This window comes from Pelecanus crispus, chromosome 7, assembly GCF_030463565.1.
Source record: "Pelecanus crispus isolate bPelCri1 chromosome 7, bPelCri1.pri, whole genome shotgun sequence".
NCBI lineage: Eukaryota > Metazoa > Chordata > Aves > Pelecaniformes > Pelecanidae > Pelecanus > Pelecanus crispus.
Window position 1 is genome coordinate 4,529,434 of NC_134649.1, and position 21,603 is coordinate 4,551,036.

A 21,603-nucleotide genomic window follows, 5' to 3' on the forward strand; every position below is an offset into this window, starting at 1 on the left:
ACCAGGTCTAACAGCTATCCTTTCCTTATGCTACATGCTTTTTTTCACCCATGCTAAGGCACAGGCCTCCCTGCCTGAATACTTCAATGTCCTCAACAGCCCTTGTTGCAGTCCAGCTCCCACATTTCCTCAAGTGAACCTATGATGCCAGAAACATATGACCCAGGGCTGCAGATCCATTTTTCTTCAGCAGTAAGTACACACAGAAGTTCTCAGAGAGCTCATCTTCCCTTCTGATCTTATCTCCTGCCCTCCTTGACCCCTGCCTCCCACAGAAGTGACTCCCTGCTGCTTATGAGATCAAAGTCATGTTTCTGGAAGACTTCTGGAAAACCAATATTATCACCATTTGCTACATTTCTGTCCCCATCTCCTCTCAGTCCCTAATCTCTTCCCATCTGTCTTTCCCCCTTGTTCACTAAATTTGAATTATGCCAGGCTTCTGTATACTTCCCAGCACTATGTGTTGACTCATCCAGTTGATCAATCCCTCCCAAAGTAGAGTACTTCTCTCAGATCCACCTACCTAGCTCTTCCCCTGCCTTTCCTCTTAACAGGAGTACAGCTGTTGTAATATATCTTACTCTGGGTAATTAAGCCCATGTATTTCTATGTGTCTGCATGAGCATGGAGACTTTCAGCACTGTGTAATGATGTCTATAAACAGATGGTGAATTGGCTGCCAGGGTTTGGGAATCTACGTTCAGGAATGGTGCTTTGATTTGGACTAAATATCCAAAACTTCATATTTAACTAGAGAAACAGGAATGCAGAAAGGAACTGTGTTCTTGCCTGTTTGAGATCTGCATTCAGCAGCAGCCGCGGCTCCTGTCGCAGGGGAGTGTGCGGGAGAAGCTGTCTGGAATGTGGCTGTTAGCATATCAAAGTAGAGTAAACATGTAGATGATACCCTGCTTCCTCTGCTCCAGTTAATTAAGCCACTCCTCATGTCATGTTAGATGGAGGGGATTTATTAATGTGCTGTCATCTAGGGAAGCAATGGTTTGCTGGAAGGGAGGAGCCATGTTAATGGCATAGAGGCTGTCATGCTGAACAAAGAGCAGATGTCAAATAAACAGAGTATTTCTTTTTATCTCCTCCTTTGTTGAGGTCTTAGATCCCAGTGCTTTATCGTAAAAGCTTAGAAAATTAGGGCTAGAAAGAACTTCAGGTGGTCTTTTAATGCATTCCCTTGCTCCAAGCCAAGATCAGTGATACCCGTGTCACTCCTGATGGATATCTGCTCTATGAGGCTAACCAGCATACTTGTTTCCAGCTTTCCTTGAATTGCTGTGAACGCCATACCTCTCCTCAGGTATGGTCAGTGTGGGGAATATTTATGCTTGTGATCACAAATCCCTGTTGAATAGCATTGAAAGGGAATGTGGTTTTCAAAGACACGCATGCCAAACCTCTGGGGGTTTCTGAAGGTTGACTGCTCTTTGCTGGCATAATGCAGTGTTAATAGCCTGTCTGGCATGGTTTTGCAGGCCTTGGTTAAAGCATCTTCTAGGCCAAAAAGGTGTTAGAACATGTCAGCTTTCTTCATCTCAATGCATTTGGTATCTGAAGTGACCTTGTACTAGCTTGGGTGAGGACGATTATCCCTAAAGTCATGAGAGGTCTCGATCTCGAAGGCTTTTCAACTGCCTGGGCAGCCCCTTGTACACTGGGAGAGGCTCTGCTTAAATCAGTGAATTAGCACAGTGTAAATCCAATGCAAGTAGCATTAGAATAAGGCTCTTGACATCTTGGGGTATGTCTGTGTGTGGGCAAGTTTACAGTAAAGGAGCACATAAATGATTCATCCGTTAAACTTAGAAAACCACAGGAGGGTTCCCAGGAAACATAAAAGCCCTGCAGCAAGACTGAAAGCTAACGCTGAGAGTTGTCCATGCTGGGGAAGGGATTCCACATGTCCCATGAATTGCTGTCCTGCAGGGTAATTAAACAAAAAGAAAAAGATGACAGCAAAAGGGCTCCTTTAAGCTCTAATGGTTTGCAGAATCTTGCCGCCTTTGCAGGTTTACAGACATGAAGAGGTCTAGCCTCACAAAGGCCTTTTTATCAGAAAGGTATAGAGTAGGGCAACTTGCATAGACAAACCCTGGTTAGATGTCAGCTAATCTCTTTGAAAATGGGGGCCGCATTCCTGCACAGAGTTCAGTGTGGCCTGAAAGAGTCAACTGAGAAGTTCTGTTGAGCTTCAGTGGTGCCATGGCTAAGATTTGGGTGTGTCTGCATGAATCACAGTCATTTCACACAGACTAAGGCACAGGGTTGAATCTGGCTCTCACAATTAAGAGTCCTGGTCTTGTGAAATGTTATCTAGGGCCAGGCGCTAGACCCTTGGGCGCCGGAGCAGTGTTTCAGTACCAAACATCTTTAAGTATTCCCAGCAGTCAGAAAAGTATCCCCTTTAAAAGGCATTGTGTTTTTCATTCATTTGTGCTATTAGGACCTTGTGTTCTGAGGAGTATTACATTATCAGCTCTAGAAACATCACAGCTAGTGTTGTCAATATCAGGGAGAGATTTTATTTGTTAGTCTTTCAGGGTGTGTGTAACGAAAATCAAGAGATTCAGAAAGTAACTACGCTTTGTGTTTCAGCTATTTATTTTTCTTGCTGGGCTTTTGGGATTCTGACAGCAGTTGTGTATACTGGAAGTGACAGTGTTTTCAGAGTTACAAGGAAGAAGAGATTTTATTGGGCACTGCAGGACAACAGTCAGTCCCGTAGGGGAGGTGTCCAGCCACAGAGTACACCGAGTTCTGGGAAAGTGTGCTGCATCTCTGCAGGTCATGCTGGTTTGGAGGCAAGAAACAGAGTTTTATAGAGGTCACATTGAAATCTGGGATAAGGTAGATTCTCCGGAGTAAAAGGTGGATTCTGTGATGATGGGCACATTTGCAACAAGTTGGCTAGGTACAGAAAGTCAGGGTCTGATGTGTATTCTCAGAACTAGCGGTGACTTCTTGTGTGATCTTACCAGTTATTTGAACATTGTGTCTTAGCTCACTTTACAGATAAGTTGGTGTAGTACTTGCCAGTTTCTCAGTGAGACAGGGAGGAATATGTATCTGAGGACTTGGATACCAGTTTGAAAACCATGTATGAAAGCAAATGTGTGCAGTAGTCAGAGGGGAGAACCTCACATGCCCTTAGCTAGAGGTTTCTTGGGAGTCCCAGGAATCCAGATCATCTTCTGCCTGCAGAAATGGCATGGGCTTACCAATGCTCAAAAAAATTAGTGCTGGAAACTACTTGTTCCACTACTTTCTTCCACCAGCTAAAAGTAGGGGAGTAGTATACACAATACACCTGCCTGAGTGGTATTTGAGCTTAAATTCTGCAGAATTAAAAACTCCTTTTGAGGACTTTGACTAGTCCCTTGTTATCTGAGTGCCTACCCAGTCCTGCGTAGAGAGTTGTATTTAGACCAGTCCTATGTTGCCTTGTTTACTCAATATGGTTCAACCATCTCCCACCCTGGAAGGAATTTAAGCCCTCAACAGGGAGTGGATGTTCTGCCACTCAATAAGGTCAAGTGAATTGAACTAATTTCTTCCCTGGACTCATTTTTGTCTCTTGTACGGCACCAAGAGAATGAGACAGAGAGTGGGTCATGTTCTCTGTCCTTTGATTAAGTACAAACAGAGGAAAAATGGCGTTCCTATTGTCAGTGTAGATTTCTTTCTGAGGCATATAGAGATTGAGCTTATTTCATATTTCACATGCTTAAGAGTAAAGACATACTTATGGGGAGACCTATTTGAGATAGGCTGTGGCTGACTTCCTGCAGTGTCTGGGAGCCAGTTCCATCGGATGGTCCATGGCATCAAAAACTCTTCCTGTACAAGTACTTGAGTTCAAAATATTGTGACTTGTATTGGGTACAGCACGTGGCACGATTGTTAACTTGTTTTCCTACCTGACTGTAGCTGTCTCCCATCCATTGGATGGTTGTACTATAATTCCTGTACTTGTGATTCATAATGAGTGTATTGTTTCCTGTGTGGTTTTCATTAAACACAGTGGCAATCAAAATTAGTGCTAAGGAAAACAGTTTCCATACGGGAATATTAAACTCTAATGGGAACCATGTTGTTACTGCAAGATTAACAGAAATTGGCATCTAGATGACTATCCAGCATTAAGCCAAATTAATCTGTGCCACTAAAATTGCATGTCTGGCTTTGAATTAGCACATTCTCATAAAATGAAGGAACAGCTCACCCTGTTAGCTTCTTCTGGAGGATCCTTGTAAACCAAACTTGGAACTGGAGGCTCACTAGGACAGTGGTGGTAACAACCTTAGCCTCTCTGTGTTGTACATGCTGGAGAGGGTCCTTCCATGGATACTGTTCTTTTTTCACCTGGATACTGCTGACTTCTTGGGACCTCTGTTTATTCAGCTGTAGAACAGGGATTGTGTTATTACCTATCTTGGAGGCAGTTTAGTGGGTACTTCTTTAATGTTTTTTAAATTTTGGAACCTTTTACATGTAGGCTTTATAGAAAGGAAAAGTCTTTTTCATTTTTAAGTGCCATAAGCACTGAAAGATTCCCTTGGTGACTGACTTGGTGTGTAAATACAGGCAGGGCATCTCTGTCAAACATATCATTGCAACTGAACGGAAAGGCAGAGCATGAATCACTTCTAGGGTTTCCTGATTTTACTTGTGTAGGATGTTAAGAGAGGCTACAGGAGTGTAATTGATGGCAATGTGTGAGCTGCACAAACTGAAAATCATGGGAGGATGAGAAAAACATCAGCTCAACAGCAAACTAGTAATGGTGGGGAATGGGAGGTTTGCTCTGTGGATCTGCAGTGAGTCTCCATCTGTGCCAAGCAGACTTCAGGACTTCAAGTTTGGCTCCCTTCCCAACAGCAAATACATTGAGAAGAGGAAGGCTAGCCAAGTTTTAATCAAGTAAAAGTTCTGTATCCAGAGGTGGCTGGCAAAAGAAGAGATTAAAGTATTAGGAGTGCAATGAAAACAAGACATTAGAGAGTTGAAAGCTGGAGTACCTGGATAAACCACTTGCTGAGTGAATATTCCACTCGTCAGAAGGAAGCCCGGGGTGTTTCGCATAGGATGAAATGTGAACCCACGCACCAGAACTTGTCTTCTTCCAGCTTTGGCTATCACTGTGGCAAGTATGTAATACCCTAATGCCTAGCTGAGCTGGTAGGATAAATGTAATCATTCCCCTTAGAGATATTGCTAGCAGAGGGCTCATTAGCTGGCAGAAAGGCCAACAGCTGCAAACTGTTTATGTATGACAACTTTTTGGATAAATCTGAGTTTGCACAGTTGCCTGTGTCCTAAGGTTTGCTGTGGAAGTGTAGATAGCTTTGCGTGTTCAAACCCAAGCACAGAAGTTATGGACTGTAATTGTGCAATTTCTCATGAGAGAAAGGAAAAAAACCTCACACTTAGTAATAGTAAAAATAGTAATAGGCTTTCCTTTCCCTCTACCACTGATGCTCCTGCTTGACCTTTTTTGGTATTAAAAATAGATTTGTGCTAATTGCTGGCAGTTAGTAGTATATCTGGAAAGATAAGGACTTTTTTTCCCCTGAAGAAAGCCACTGTCTGTATATTTGCATGAGGACAGAAGTGTGGGGGTTTTAAAAAAAAAAAAAAAAAAAAAACAACAAAAAAACCAGTTCAACTTTCTTCCCTATTTTTCATTTTCACGCACCTGTCTCCCAGACAGGGCCAGAAGCAAAATTACCAAATAAGAGAAGCTCCTCTTATATTATTCGCAGCCTGGTAGAACCACAGCATGCCAGGATTTTCATGAACATATCTGAATTCATGAAGTTTCTATTCCAGTTCTGCAGACGTGAAAAGCTCAGAAAATCTGGAATTTTAAGAGGCAAACGACAGTTTCCATTCATCCCAATGAAGAAAATAAATCCTATTAATGCAGCTACCAAGGCATTGTACTACTATCATTGTTGGTTAAAGGTGTATTTTTCTCTGCAGATCAATTATATGGATCATTGTATTGGGTTACAAAAAAGTTGCATTTATCTTAATGGTTCAGATATATTAACTAAAGAACTGTATTATGTTTGCAGATCAATAGCGTGTTTGCTATTTTTGTTCTAATGAAAGAATAAATGGTAAAATGTATTGGTCCAAAAGAAAATTATAGTCTTAGGAAATAGTTTGATAGAAAATATATATTTCAAAAACGTTTTTGAGGCAAGCTTTTTCAGGTTTAAAATGTTATAACAATCTGTTATAACTGGCTTGCTGTTCCAGAATGACTCTTATTAACAAGCACTCAGCAGTTCATGAGCTGGACTTCTTACTGAATACATTTCAGGTACTGCAAAGTTTTCTGCTGTCTGCTCTTCTAGGATCATGAGTTTCCCTGCCCAGTCCACTTCTGTTCCTGTATTGTCTGATCCCTGGCCCCCACTGCAACAGGAGTCTTTAATAATTGTAATAGTAAACTGATTTTAGATGTCTACATTTTTTAATTGGTCATTGCAAATATTATAAAACGGCCACGCAGGATTCACATTAAGCATTGAAAATAACTAATAAAAATAAGGTGACTAAGAGTCTATAACTGAGCCACAGTCACTTTTTCATCACTGATGGATGCAAGTCCTCAATGGTTAGTTTTCCACCTTTGAATAATGAGACTTTTAGCACCAAGCAGTGTTACTGCCAGTCAGTTTCAGTGGGGATTAGACCCACTAAGCAAAGGCTTCAGAAGAATTACCATTTGAGGTAATGTATTTGACATTTTAATTGATATTTAACCTCTTTTAATATATTGTCAGAACTCTAGACTATTTTGCTGCACCACATCTCCCAAATATGGAAATATTGCCCCCTTCCATCTCCAAGTGACAGCAAACATTGACTCAGCCTTATTTTATGAAATTTATCAGGAGGAAATTAGCAGGAATCATTTCAAGCTAAACTGGCTTGCCTGATCAACCACTGAGCTTGAGACGCAATGCTGTTTTGTTGCTTCTCAGTTAAAACCTCATGTGTCAGATAGAACTAAGATATAAATTGGCCCTACTTAAATGGAAGATAAAGGCAGAATAATCAGGTTTAGTAGTGGGATGAAACACTTCCAGTAAGAATCCTGCTCTCGTCATTGCTGTTGGCTGTACCTAAAACTCCTGAAAGGTAACCAAATTATCCCTCCCTATTTAGTAAAAGTGTATTTCAGCTGAGTTATTAGGAGCTATGTTTGCCTCATCCCCAAAAGGCAGAAGGATCTCCAGGAGCAACTTTTGAATCGATGGTAGTTGTGCCACAGGGTCATAGCACACCGCTGTGGGAAGAGCCTGGGCTGAGCAAGCGAATGAGTAAAGGCCAACTCAACAGCCCTCACTAGTTTTCCTCTCTCACAGCTGGGGATCAGGATTACCAGCAGCCGATGGGCCACCACAGTTTTGTCTCCTGTGACAACAGAGTATGCTCCAGTAGAGAGGCAGCTATGGAGTGGATCAGCAGTTTGGCACGAAGCATCCTTCCTCCCAAGTACCCTGTTTCACGTATGCACGCTGGAAGAGATTTAAGAACTCAGAAATGCACAAAGGCACAAATCTAAAGAAGCAGAGGATTGCCTGAGTCACTTAATTGTTCCATTTCATCTTCTGTGACTCAAATACTGAGGTGTTGCTTCCTTTTAACCAAAATCTGGCAGTTCCTCTTAATCTCAGACCTTCTGCTATTGGCTTTACAATAAACTAACATTTTCGCAAACAGTATTTTCCTTCTTCCAAAAGTATTCCCAGAAATTGCTGATCCCAGGTAGGGTTGGAAGCAAAAGACTGTTATTTGTTATTAGCAAAAGACTGTGGACCTCCTCGGGTCCGGAGGAGGCCACAGAAATGCCCCGAGGGCCGGAGCCCCTCTGCTGCGGGGCCAGGCTGGGGGAGCTGGGGGTGCTCAGCCTGGAGAGGAGGGGGCTGCGGGGAGGCCTGAGTGCGGCCTGGCAGTGCTGAGAGGGGCCTACAGGAAGGATGGGGGCAAGCTTTTTAGCGAGGCCTGTTGGGACAGGACAAGGAGTAATGGCTTTAAACTAAAGGAGGATAGATTTAGACTCGATATAAGGAAGGAATTTTTTACAGTGAGGGTGGTGAAGCACTGGAAGGGGTTGCCCAGAGAGGCGGTGGAGGCCCCATCCCTGGAAGCATCCCAGGCCAGGTTGGACGGGGCTCTGAGCACCCTGCTCTGGTTAAAGCTGTCCCTGTCACTGCAGGGTTGGGCTGGGTGGCCTCGAAAGGTCCCTTCCCACCCAAAGCATTGTATGATTCTGTGATTCTATGATTCTGTTGGTGAGGGTATTATTATTTGTAAGTCACCATAAGGGTGCATGGTAGCAGATATAAATCAGGAGAAATACCTACTTCCCTTTCAGAAATCAACCAGAAATGTTTTGTGATCTTTGAAAGAAGCAGAAGGCATGTTAATAGCCCAAGACACACTTCAGACATCTACAGTTGAGATTCTGTTCTATGATCTGTTCATTAGGCCATCAGGTGTGTGGAATGAGGTTGCAGTCTCTTTCTCAAAGTAGCATCTTACTTCCTGAGCAATTTCTTGACATCCTTATGACTATGCTGTGAGTAAAAAGCAAGTCAGTTTAAGAGTGCCGAAATCCAGCCTTCTATGGTCATTGATTTAAAAAGATTAAATCTTGATTTCATTTTTCGCATGCGGTATGAATCTGGCCTTCCACAGTCAGCACTTTTAAAATAAGCAAATGTTAGTGTCTGATTTCTGCACTGCCTTCACTCTCTGCTGCTAGTGCTGAATTAAAAGGCTATTGCCCGTCCCTTCATTCCATCCAGAATCCCCTTGGCAACAAATATCCATATCCATATTGTTGTCAAAACTCATAAAAAGAGAAATGGACTTCTTCCAGGTCTAAAGTTTTACACCATTTGCACCCTGATAAACACAGCTTTGTCAACTCTGACAGAAGAAAAAGAAAAAAAGGAGATCATGTCTCCATTGCAGGGTTGTGGTCTACTCATTAAAGGCAGCTAGGTCCTAGCTATCCCTCTGTGAGAACAGTATTACAGTGAGGAACTGGATTTCTTGGTTTCTGTTAAATATAACCAAATATATCTGCTGTGAAAAAATTGAAAGGCGTTTGTGGAAGGTCTTTACGCTGCTTCTTCCAGCATGGCAGAAGGATGTGTGAAGTGGCAGGATGAACTCGGCATTTAGGTTGCTGCATGCTATCTGGAAATCTTGTTTTGTATGCACACTGGAACTGTTTGTGTGGCTTTTGAGATGCGCCCGTTTAGCAGTGGAGGACTTGGATAAATAGAGACATCCTTAGGCTCTGTCTCTGTCTTTAATCTTTGTGCGTAACTCCGAGTGGCTTGACTGTGGTTTCTAGGTGGCAGATGAAACAAACCTCATCAGCAAATTGTCCTGTGCGTGGGCTGCGGTGCCATCACAGCGTTTCCAAGTACAATGGCTCTTTCTGCAGGGGACGGTCTGGATGCAGGAAGGGCATATGAGGACTGCTGGTTTTCCGTAGCAGAAGTTTCATTCCTTTTTGACTTCAGCCTACAACCATTTGTGGTGCCCACACAAACAGGCCTAGAGAGTACTGTGCGATTGTCCATGGGATCAAATCCTAAATTCCACTAAGTCATAGGAGACTTCTGCCACCTACATTGGCTTTGTGACTCACCATCGGGAGTTTGCCAGCTTTTCTGACTCTGCCACTCTTGCTTGCTTTAAATATGAAAATAAGGGAAAATGTAAGATCTTTTCAGAGAGTCTGCTTTTATTGTTTTATCCCTTCTCCCCAGCTTTATCCTGAAAATCAGGAGAACTCCATTTACATGCTTGTTAAGGCTACTTCACTGCATCTTCTAACATTGTAGTAGGCGGCATTAATAGGGAAGCTTAGATGAATTTTTGAGTCTGTATGGACAGTGAAATGTATTTTCCAATGAAAGCAGTGAAGGTGAGTGTGTTTAACTTGTGTCCTGTCTGACAAAACTCTAGACTGATTTTTCAATAAGACGATGAACAAAATACTCAGATGATTTTATGTGCAAACTGCTCTAATATTTTTCATACTGGACACATTTTTTGTCATTTTGGTTGAGTTACTGCTGTACATTTTGAGTGAATGAGCTGTTTCACTGATTCTGATGGGAACATTCTCTGTGCTTCTGTTGCAGGAATTGCTTACCTGGGAGGTGTCTGCAGTGCCAAGAGAAAGTGTGTTCTTGCTGAAGACAACGGTCTCAATCTGGCATTTACAATTGCACATGAACTTGGGCACAAGTAAGAACTCATCCTTCTGTTTCTTTCTTTACCGATGCCACAGTAGCATACTTTTATTTAAAGCCTACAAGTGAAATTACCAGTGTGGCATGTTTGTTATGATTTCATAAATCTAGCAGATTGATAAATAACTTCAATTTTAGGAGGCTTATGTAAATATTCAGTTCAGCACACATAAATCTTTCTGTTTGATCCCACCCTATTTTCCACTCTGTGTTTTGATTTTGAGTAGCACGAAGAGGCTTCATTCTCTTAAATGATTGACAGTAGTAGTTAGAGACAAATTCTACTTTTGTTTATGCTGTAGCATAGGTCCATAAAAATGACATCAACTTCAAAATCTTTGAACTTGCTATATTTTTCTCTAAAGTTCAAGTGTCTATCTCAAGGATTTTAATAGTTAAATACTTTGGTAATGGTTTTGTCTCTGCACATGAAGCAATCTCCTGCGGCTGAACTTGTAAACATTGGTATTTTGGAAAGGCCCTTAAACAGTATTATTTGATCAACAGAAAGAAATCATATAACTTGATTTATCAGCTCAAACTAACACACTTTGAACACTGACTGGAAAAAACAGTGAAGAATGTGATAATTCCTAGTCAGACAGAAATTTGCAGAATGAGATTACCAGTACTTTCTGCAGGTGACTTTGAAGACTTTTTAAAGCTGCCTGTAAACATCCCATGGGCAGAAGAAAACAAAATTGACTGGAAGAGTCACCTGCATTGTCTTAGTGCAGTTAGTGAGTTAACCCAAAGGTCAGCATCCACATTCACTGCTTTCCAGGCTAAGTGTAATATGCACTTACTCGTAATACTTACGAGCTTTTTTCCCTTTCCTTTGACATCACTCTGGTTGCACTGTGTCACAGTTAGACTGTGTAAGGTATATAATTAGACCAGGAACAAATTTACAGGGGCCAGGGCTGTACCTATGGGATTTTCAAGTACTCCTTCCTTTAGTCTGTCTGGATGGAAGGTGGGAAATCCCACCGTTGTTCCTTTAGTAAGAAGCCGTGCGTAAGTTTTGTGTGCGCCCTTCTGGACTCCTATTGTTTATGTGTCTGTTGTACCTTCCTTTCCTACGGTAACAAGTATTTGACAGCTAAATCAGAGCCAATGTATCATATTCAGATTCTGGCCAATCTCATTCCATGACAAATAATTATTTTATGGCAATGTATTTCAAAGTTGCACGGAGGATATTTAGGTTACTACCAAAAATGACAAGACGAAAATGAATCTCCTGTTCACCCTCCAGTGACACCAAAGGCAGCTGAGCCAAACCGAGGGTGGTTTCAGCAGAAATGAAGGACATTTGGTTTTGGTTTTATTTAAATTGCATGCCAAGATGTTAAACTGAGCCTAAACGTAATAACAAATTAACCTGTGGGTAATGTTAAGGGAAATTCAGCACTCATCTTTGGATGGGCCAAGAGCAGGAGGGAAAAATATTTGAGCTGCAGAAAATCCAGCTGTGTAGAAGAGTGAGACTGGTCTGCCCTGGTGTTTGCCAAGTTTCCCAGCAGAGCTGTCAAGCTTCCTTCTAATAATGCCTTGCAAAAAATCCACAACATAAATAGGGGATGTAATGCTTTCGGATACAGCTCTCCATCCCTGCAGAAAATAGCAAACTCCATTTTCTTTTCTGAGTGCAATTGTGGTGGTAAGACCATGATGTCCTTTCTCTGCTGGTTTTCCTTCTTTGCCTCCATCTTGGAAAACTCTTTCAAGAGGTGGGTGTGAGATGTCTAAAGGGGTTGACAGAGGGTGGCTTAGGTTCAGTACCCTGGAGGATTTGGACAGTGAGTGTGCTATTGTGCAGATAATCTTCTGCTTCAGGAGAGTCATAGATCCAGTTGTGGGGAGAGATGGAGAGCTTAAATGAAGATTGCAGGTGAAGAAGGACAAATTATAAAGGAGGCTGCATTTTCTAACAGCCTCGTGAGCCACTTTACTGAGAGAGAAGAGACTAGAACAGGCTCAGGCAAGAGAGACTGGGAAGAATATTTGAGTACTGGAGGGTCTTGGAGGGTCTGTAAGAGCCAGTCTAGGGACCTAAGGTGCCTGGGTCTGGGAAATGTAGATTTGAGAAGGCAAGTGAGCCAGTAAGACTCCAACTGAAATAAATATCTGGGTTCTGGGTTAGGTTAGAGAAGCTGCTGGCAGGATTCTGCTGCCACAGGTGCTCTGGGGACGTGTTCCAGGTTAGCCTGTTTCACAACGAGTAGCAATTCTCTATCACACACTGGAGCAAGCCCTCCAGCCCTCTGCCCCCTCTTCCCTTGCTTAAGCCCAGCCATAAGCATGCATAATCAAACCCCAATGTGCCAAATCAAAACAGAGGGGAAAAAATGCTATCTGTCCATCACCCAACGTGAGCATCAAAATCATCCCTCTATACTGTCATCCAGCAGTGCCTTAGTCACTTATTTCAAAGTCTGGTCGATTCACTGGTGCCTTTCTGGCCTTGCAGTCAACAGGACTCTTTTTGTTGACCCTGCTAGGTGTCAGAATTCTCCTTATTTGTCTGGTTTTGAACTGCAACAGGATGCTCTTTCAGCATGTCCTGTGCAAATAGAAGGATTGTTTGTACACTTTGCTTACAAACTTGTGGTTTTGTAAAAGTACATTACTGTGAAATGTAAGGAAACACATTGCAGAAGTGAAGACAAAGAAGCTGACGTGAGCCTCAGGTTTAAAAATGAAAACCAAAGAAAACTAGGTGCAAGTTTCTTAACTAATAAAAATTCCAGTCAAAACTTACATCCATATTGGCAAAAATATAAATTTTGGAGAGCCATAATTGTGAGCTTTATTGAAGGCTGGTTTCCTTATGAGTGTAGAAAAGCTGAGATTTATTACTTCTTGCCCTAAGACTAACAAATGTCTGTGGAGATCACAAGCCCAGTTTGGCATTCACAGATAGTTTCTGATGTAGACTTTGGAAAAAGTGAATGGATTACTAATTGATGTGTCAGATTCCTAATCTGCCACTAATGTCATTTGGACTCACTGCAAAAACCACTATTACGGACAGCTGCACTGTGAAAACATGGAGACATCATTAAATAGGTCCATTAGGGTGCTGCTTATAGGTCCTATAAAAGTTTATCTTCAAGTTTAACCTATTGTTGTTGCTTGATGATGGAGTGAGTGATATAACTGATACCTGTTGTATTTATATCTTCCAATCTGGAGTGATAATTTTGGTCCATGGACACAAAGGCAGCATCCATTTGTATTTAGATACAATTTTTCCTACAAAGAGTCCAGGAGAAGAATTTTGCTGTTAACAAAAAGGTAACAGGCAGGGTAGAGACCACTGAATATGTGATGAGGCTGCAAATCATAAACTTCTTACCATACAAGACAGGACCCTCGGCAAGCCTCATTCCTTCATTCAGCATGGTCAATAACACACTTAACATAACCACAGTTAGTTGGTTTTTATCCAGGGACTGTCGGGTGGACTACTGTGTTCTGATCTACACAAAAGGGAAGACACAGAGATCACAGTGGTCACTGAAGTCTTCAAAATATAAGTCCAAGGTCTTCATATTATAACCAGCTTAATATGCTGAACACTTTCTTAGTCTCATCTTTCCTCAGACTAGCAGGGCAACTCCATCAGTAAGAGCTTGAAAATGCCCTACTGTTGTCAACGGGATCCTGAATGGTGCTTCCCTCCTCCTCCATGAACTGCACCAGTGTGAAGTTGATCTGAGATTCATACCCCAAAGACCACCCTGAACAACTGTGACTTTTAGAAAAATAGTGCCACTTCCCCCTCCCCGGTTCTCTTTTTGCCTACAGCAGTGACATTGTTACCATTTTCAAGTCATTCTCCAAAGAAAAAGGCAAGTAAGTTTTTTAAACAAAAGCTGGGATTCATCCTTAGATCCGTTATCCCCTAAATGAAGCGGGTGGGCTGCAGCCAGTGGTTTTTCAGGACAACAATGCCAGCTTTGTGGCCATTCCTGTTTCTTTCAACAGCCTCGCTTTCCTGTTGTGGGATCGGGGGCAGGCTTGGGTGAAGAGGGAAGATTCCCATTCACGAGCTAGCGGAACCTGGCACTGCCTAGATGGTGAGAGAATAGCCGGAGGTGGTATGGCTGGAAGCCACGCTGTGTCAGATGCCCTTAAGAAAGTGAATCAAAATCAACTGACAATAAGCAAGATGCAGTCTGTTGCCAACAGTCTGAAACCGCATGGCCTCAAACTTGAAGCTGAAACAGATGAGGACAAAAATGAGTCCAAAGGTAAAAAGCTTATAGTGCACAAACCAAACAGCTCTGGATTTGGAATCAGACAAGAGAAGAGTTAGAACCGGCAGGTCTCTGTCCAGTGTGATTATTTGTTTTAGATGTTACGTATTGATAGCTGTAGCTTGGTTAAAATTACTTTAGGGTGCATAATTATTTGCTGCATAATTAGGTATGGCCTTTGTGGTGTGTCTCAAGCAACAGTGGCGTTGCAGGTAAGGGAAAAGCATTCTCTGGATGTTCCCTTTGTGGCCTGATGTTTATGCTAATAGACTTGTGAATAAATGTGAATAAACTTACCTCCCTGATGTGTCTAGTGCAGCACCCAGCAGAGAGATTCTGTCATGCAAATAGTTGTAAGGCAGAATGTGAAAATACTGCAGGCTGAAGGGGAATGTGTCTTGAGCAGATCCAAAAGGTACAGAATAATGCCCTGTGACAACTTACGCTAGCAAAGCCAGGTCAGTGTGGTGCAGGCGTACAAGCTTAATTCCTAAGAACCAAACAGGAAATTAACAGTCTCCCTTCTCCCCCGCCCTGCAATTTATAAAGATTTGGTCATAATGCATTTTAAAAATGAAAAGTTTCTCATGGAAGCTGAGGACCACCACAGTAAATGGGACGCAGATCTGAGCAGTCAGGTAGTGCTGCAGAGTGCACACTGTGCTGATATAAAACTGTTTCTTTTTCTTAAGCAGTCTGTTTTGTGATTCCAGTCAGCGCAGTGCTGGCAGCAATGGAGCCAGCCAGCCAAATCATGGTGGTGATGCAAGGGGAGTGGTTCTGGAAACGATATAAAAATGGAGGGACGTTTGCTACAAATTCTCTCATTTTATCCAGGGATTATAACATTTAGGTGCAGGATGTGGGAGCTGAGGAGCTGTTTTGAAAGGAAAAAAACCAACAACCCTCTGTCTTTTTTAGAGCAGCTCACCATACTCCAGCCTTGAACGCACGGCTCTACTGATGCAGGCAGCTGAGTGTATCCTTGCCGACTTTAAACATTAACCCTATTTTTTAAAATAAGCTCCCATCTGAGCTTCTTTTTCTGCTCTGTGTTGCTCTTTTGATCATCTCCATCGTAATGATGGCAAATGCAAGGATTTCTTCATAGCGTTTGTAAAGAGCTGGTTTCTAGAAGTATGAGCAAAGCAACTAGTAGGATCCTTGAGTGTTACGGTGCTGACAGTGAGATCAGTCACAGAAAAGAAGGCAGACCTTGCAACTGCTGTTTGAAATGTAGCAGAGGCATGAGTTAGTCCCACATTTATCAGGCAGGTCCTGCCTGACCTGAAGTTCTGTGGAACATTTTTCTTCATTGCTATTGCAAAAGTACACCAATGAATTGCCAGGAAGCAATCTGTCCCCAGATTACTTCTTGCCTCCCAGAAGGCATTAAAACCAGCATTACTAAAGTTGCAGAATCAAACATGTAAAAGCACCAAAGTCTCAGTTTCAGGGTTATCTGGACAACTTCAATTTTAACTCTGGCCTCCTTTACAGGACAGAGGGACTAAACTTCTATGCATGGGGTAGTGTTTCAGCATGTAGTTAAAGACTGTATCTTAACACATGCCCCCAGGCATCTCATTCACTCCTGTGCATGAATGTTTTACCAGGGAGAGACCTTGCAAAGAGGGGTGCCCATCTTGTGGGCCTGTAAGGTGTATCCATTTATGTGATGGCTCAGGGACGCAGCCTGGGGCTGACAGCATCTGCCTTGTGACTGCATAAGCCTCTCCAATGGCACTGCTGGCACTCTGGATGTCGATTCTGCCTTGTGGTGGAGAGCTGTGGCACGGTTCCCTCTGTGCCTTTGTAAAACCCTGTGTGGCTGTTTTGACCGTGCTGCAAAAGACAATGTGTTGGAACTCACATGTCTGCATTTGTAGGGGTTGAAAATCAAGGTCAGTCGGATCCCAAGGCGGACTGGAGCCAGAAGCAATCCCGTGGCAGCTTTACTCTGGCAAGCTCAGGTGCTAGGCACTGTGTTGCTGCACCAAGACTTCCTGAGTAGCTGGGTAGTTTGATTCAGTGCAGTTACTGCCCCAGCTGTATTCTACTAGCGCTGGCACTCTCCATTTTAAACCTCACAGGCGTATGTCGCTGTTCCAGTATATTGCAGTCTCAGGATTACTGGGAGTGACTGACTGCCGTGTAGACATACCCTGAGGCTGGCCAAAAATGCTGGCAACAGTCCGTACCCACCCTGGAGTTGCTAATTTTATTTTCTGCCATTTGTGTTGTAAATCTGTTGTGGAATGTCTCTCTCTGTTCCCAGGCTCCCTTTTCTTGTTCCCCTCCTCCCAGGTTTCATTCTTCTTCCACAGATAATTGCAAGCACATTTTCACAGTTTAGTTGCCCTTCTCTGTACAACTCCAAAAGGACATAATGGAACACGGCCTATTTTATCATATATGTTTGCACATCAGACTCAGTATGATCTGTTAAAATCAATTATTTAATAACATATTCTGGTTTTGAGAGAGAACTAGGTGTAGCCTAAAATGTCAGGAGGTGCTTCTTCCACTTTTGGTAACACACTGAGGAGTCTGTTTTAGACAAAAAAAATTATTATGTACCTAAGTAGCTTGATTTTAGTAGCTTGATAATAGCTTTCTGAAACCTGTGTCCCGAGTTAGTCAAAAGGAAGCAGAGATCAAAGACAGATATAGATCTAAACATATGTAAATCAAAAAAAAAAAATCAGTGGATTCTGTAAGCATGGATGGTTTGACCTGAGGAAGAGGTAGTGATGGAGCACCACTAAACAGAAGGTGTGTTTGCCCAACATAATACAGTACCTGATACCTGAGTTAGTTAGTTTGAATCCCAGAAGTAGAATATCCCTGTTATATTAACCTTGTCTGGGAAAGTTTGTTTTGTAATGACAGTAGGATATCACATAGAGAAAAATCACATAAAGAAAATCACATACAGAAATTGCATAGAGAAAAAGCAGATTGGAAAGGAGAAATGGGAGAGGTTTTAGTATGATGTGCCAGACTGGATAATAGGCCTGGGTTTGGGTGGGTTTTTTTAGTTTTATGTAAAACTGCAAGATATTTACAGGTGTGGTTACTGAACCTGCTAATCCTAGCATGGTGGTGGGGTACCTTCCCTCGCTCGTGTGTATCTTTTCTCACCCTTGTATCTTCCAAGTTTGATAGTTTATTTACAGTATTGGAATGTAACCACGTTGGAACTGGTCGTGGGAATGTCCACCTCCCGTTGCTTTCTGGACTCGTGGCAAGCGTTAGTGTGGTTCTGGGCAAGGGTTTCTATGGTTTTACTCTACGCTTTGTGAAGGATGTCTGTGTAATCCCTAGTGAAGCAACATTCTCTTGCGGTCCCTCTAATTTCTTTGTTTTTGAGCATCTTGTACAGCTTTACTTAACATAATAAAAAATGCACCAAACAGGCAAACGACAATCATTTAGAAACTCCCAGACAACACAATTTTCATTTAATCAATAGCTTTGTGGCTTTGCCAGCTATGTCTTTCTTTTTGAAGGCTTATTCTGCTGAGTAAGCCAAGGCCATGTTAAATAGCTGGGCCGTAATGATTTGGCAAATCTTGCCTATGCTTCCTGCTACAAGGGTTCTGGTTTTATACTTCATTGGCTTTGCTGGCAACAGCCTTGTGCACCCAGTGACCCAAAACATAGGGACAGTACAAGTCCCCATTGTGCAACCTCGACAGTACACACCAACGCAGGAAATATTAGGTTTGCAAGTGCCACTTACCAAATAATCATTTGTTTTTATACAAGGGCAGCAATCTAGCTGAAATATTTACTTTTCCACTAGCAGTTGGGTTCCAATAGCCTGTAACCCCTGCTGTCTGCCTGGCCTGCTGAGTTCAACAGGTTCCAGGTGAAAATGACTGCAGAGCTGGGGAAGGTGATAAATCCCAGGCTGTCGCTTGGAGAAGCCTTCGGCAGTAATTCAGCAGCAGCAACACCAGTGGAAATGTTGTTGCCTCTAAAAATGTGGTTCCCTTTTCTGTTATGTCAGTGGAAGGCTGCACTGCAGTGGAACAAGGTTGGCTGCCTCTTGGCCAACAGGGTGTTGAGGAATAAAACTCAGCAAAGAGAGTTTACTAGACAAACAAAATAAACAGGCCTTCTTTGTTCTCACTGATCCCTTTCCATTTGCAAAATCCTCCCTACATCACATGCCAGGCCTCTTTCCATTGCTGGATGCAACCCAGCCAGGGAGGTTTGTCATCTATGTCTTTACTAGAACCCCACTTAAAAAAAAGAATAATCCACAGTTTTCTCAGTTTTCTGTTTTGTTCTTGTTTAGGTAAAATCAAAGCAGAAGGAGTCTGATCATAATGGTTTGTTCTCACTTGCTTGAAAAGCTTCCTTCCTGCTGGGCTGTAATTAGCTTGGGTATTTTTTACTATACCTTCTTTTCCTTGCTCCAAACTCATTGAATGAGACACTCATTTTGTATACCAGATCTTATCCACATATGGAACAGTCTGACCATTCAGAAATTTCTGATGTCCACCCTCTGGTAGCTGACTCTCACCTGCCAGTGAGAGTCCAAAGCCTGCTGGTCTCTTCCACCTGCTACCAGCTGGGCTCCCTTCCTACCACCCTGCTGTTTGCTGGCATCACTCTGGAGATAGCTAATGAAGTAGCAGGTTTCTAATCTAATGTTTTAAATGTTCATGTTAATTATACATGTTAAAACTAGACAGGGTAAAGAACTGCTCCCTAGAAACAGTTTGCTTCTTAGTTTAGGTAGTCTTTGTACTTAGGAAAAGCATCTTTCCTTCAAAAAGAAAAGCACAGCTTCCTTTCTTCCTCTCGAAAACATGACCGCTAGCACCCTTCAATGGGTAAATTCTTTCCTGTCTAGTGCCTCCTTTATCTCAAAGCTGCTTGCTATGTAACGTGGGATAGATTTAGTCCCAGAGGGCAGAACTCTTCCCTAGTACCCATCATGAGCCACCATGGTCAGCAATGGTCGATTTGTGATAAAAATGCAGATTGCCTGGGTTTAGTAGCTTTAAAGTAATGTGGCAAACTGGGTTTTCCTACAGGAGCATTATAATAATGACTTTGTCTTCTGCTTTTCTGCTTGTGTACACAAGCGTCAACTCCCATCGACTCGTTTTAAGTGTCATCCTCTCCACTGGATATATTTTTTTACCTCTTTCTCCATTATTTCACTCTGTTATTGATACCTTTTAAATACTAATCCAGATATGATCTTGAGGCTTCCCTCCATTCTAAGAAAAAAACCCAACTTGTTTGTTTAGAAAAATGTGTTCATATTTTCTTTTTCTACCTTAAGTGTTACAATACATACCTGCAGCTCATTCTGAAATTTTTACGGTGTTTGTTGAAGTAACCTTACTAGGTTTGCCAAATGCGTTATTGCAGGCAGCACCTCTGAGTATAATGAACAGAATCACATGAGAAAAACTCCTACACGGTCTCCAGAAAGCTGTCATCAATTAAATGACATGCATGCTGCACCTCTTATCAGCTAAAGACCCTCTAAAGAGATATCTTCTTATGAAGATAACAGACTTTTTTGTTTCTCTGTAATTTGTCTTCACATTAATGTGTTGAAGCCAAAGTTATCCAAAGCAAGAGTGTCTCTTTTCAAGTTGCTTTTTACTTTCTTCATGTGGCATTCTTAGACAATATGAAAGCAAACTTGGCTTCATTAGCCTTGAGGTTTGTAGGCAACCAGGCACGCCCACTACCTAAAGAATTCCACTTCAGTATTGGTCTGAACATATCATTTCCAAATTGCTTTGATACCAAGCCATAATTTGCAACGTTCCTGTTTGATATCAAGTCTCTCCCTGCTGATCAAATGAGTGAGACTAAGTGAGATAGCGTGCTGAGCTTTTAAAATCATTTATGAACAGCCAAGGCCAGATGGTTCTGGGATTATGAATCATTTTCCCAGCTGCACCATTATGAAAAATCCCAAGAGTTTAGGGAGCTGGTATATAGGAGGAGCATTACTGGAAACAAAGCTTCCATAAGGATGGGGAGCACTCCTGAGTGATGGAAGTGACAAGGATGCCACTGAAAATGCCATGTCCTTATAGCAAATGTCTTCAGCTGAACTACTGCAGACTGGTCCATTGCTGGATTATGACTGCAACTAATAGAATTGGATCATGCATTTCCTGTGCAACTTTTTTCTAGACAGGGTTTTTTTTTTGTCATTGTGGTGAATCAGTGTAAGAGGGTCACATAGGATGGATTTCTTCTTGCGCTGAATCTGCAAGCCCACAGTGATTGGCAACATAGAGCAAGAAAGAAGAATAAAAGAAAGAGGCTGAAAAATATTCCTTCCTGTGAAAAGGACTTCTGCTGCTCTGGGAACCATAAAGCATTATCCACTGGCTTGTCTGGGGACTTCAGAAGACTTGATGCTGGTGAAATTATATATATTACAGTTACTTCACACCTCTTTGTCTTTTGATGCTGGCCATCTCCTCATTCCCACCTCCAGGAATGGAGAATTCATCTCCCAGTGTGGGGAAGGCAGCCAGCATTCCTGACTCCTATAGTGCATTCCCCAGGCTGCCCCCGCTTCCCCCAGCGCTCGGCAGTGGGTGGCTTCCTGATGGGGTAGAGTGTGGGACCTTGGTGGTTACTTGTGTTGCACATATTTGGCAAATATGCTCCACCGTCTCTCCCTTCTCCTTGCATTTTCTTTTAAGGATGTCTCATGTTGCATCTCTTTGTTCAGGTTTGACCCTCAGTCATTAACGTAGTTGACTGGAGGCTTTCACTGGTTTCACAGGAGTTTTAGGAAAGTGCACTCAAGTGACTGCATGCAGGAGCTTCCCCTTAGGTTGGTAACACTTTGAGTGACAGACCCGTCAGCCGTTCTTACTGAGCTTTTGTCTTTCTTTCCTAGTGGGTGGGAAATCCCACCCAGCTATCCCAGGGTTTTGTCTTTTTTCCACCCTACAATTTATATTCCCTTTTCATCTTCTGAGGAAATGCATGTCACATTTTCTGAGGTCTCGTTCTCACCCACTTCAGGC

General features: G+C 42.4%; 1 protein-coding gene across 1 annotated transcript in view; it reads left to right on the forward strand.

Annotated features, from left to right (window-relative positions):
• ADAMTS17 (ADAM metallopeptidase with thrombospondin type 1 motif 17) overlaps window positions 1-21,603 on the forward strand; it is a 203,188-nt gene that overhangs the window by 68,164 nt on the left and 113,421 nt on the right. The window contains exon 8 of the mRNA XM_075713772.1: window positions 10,197-10,302. Within this exon, the coding sequence (XP_075569887.1) occupies window positions 10,197-10,302 (106 nt within the window). The remainder of the gene's footprint in view (window positions 1-10,196; window positions 10,303-21,603) is intronic.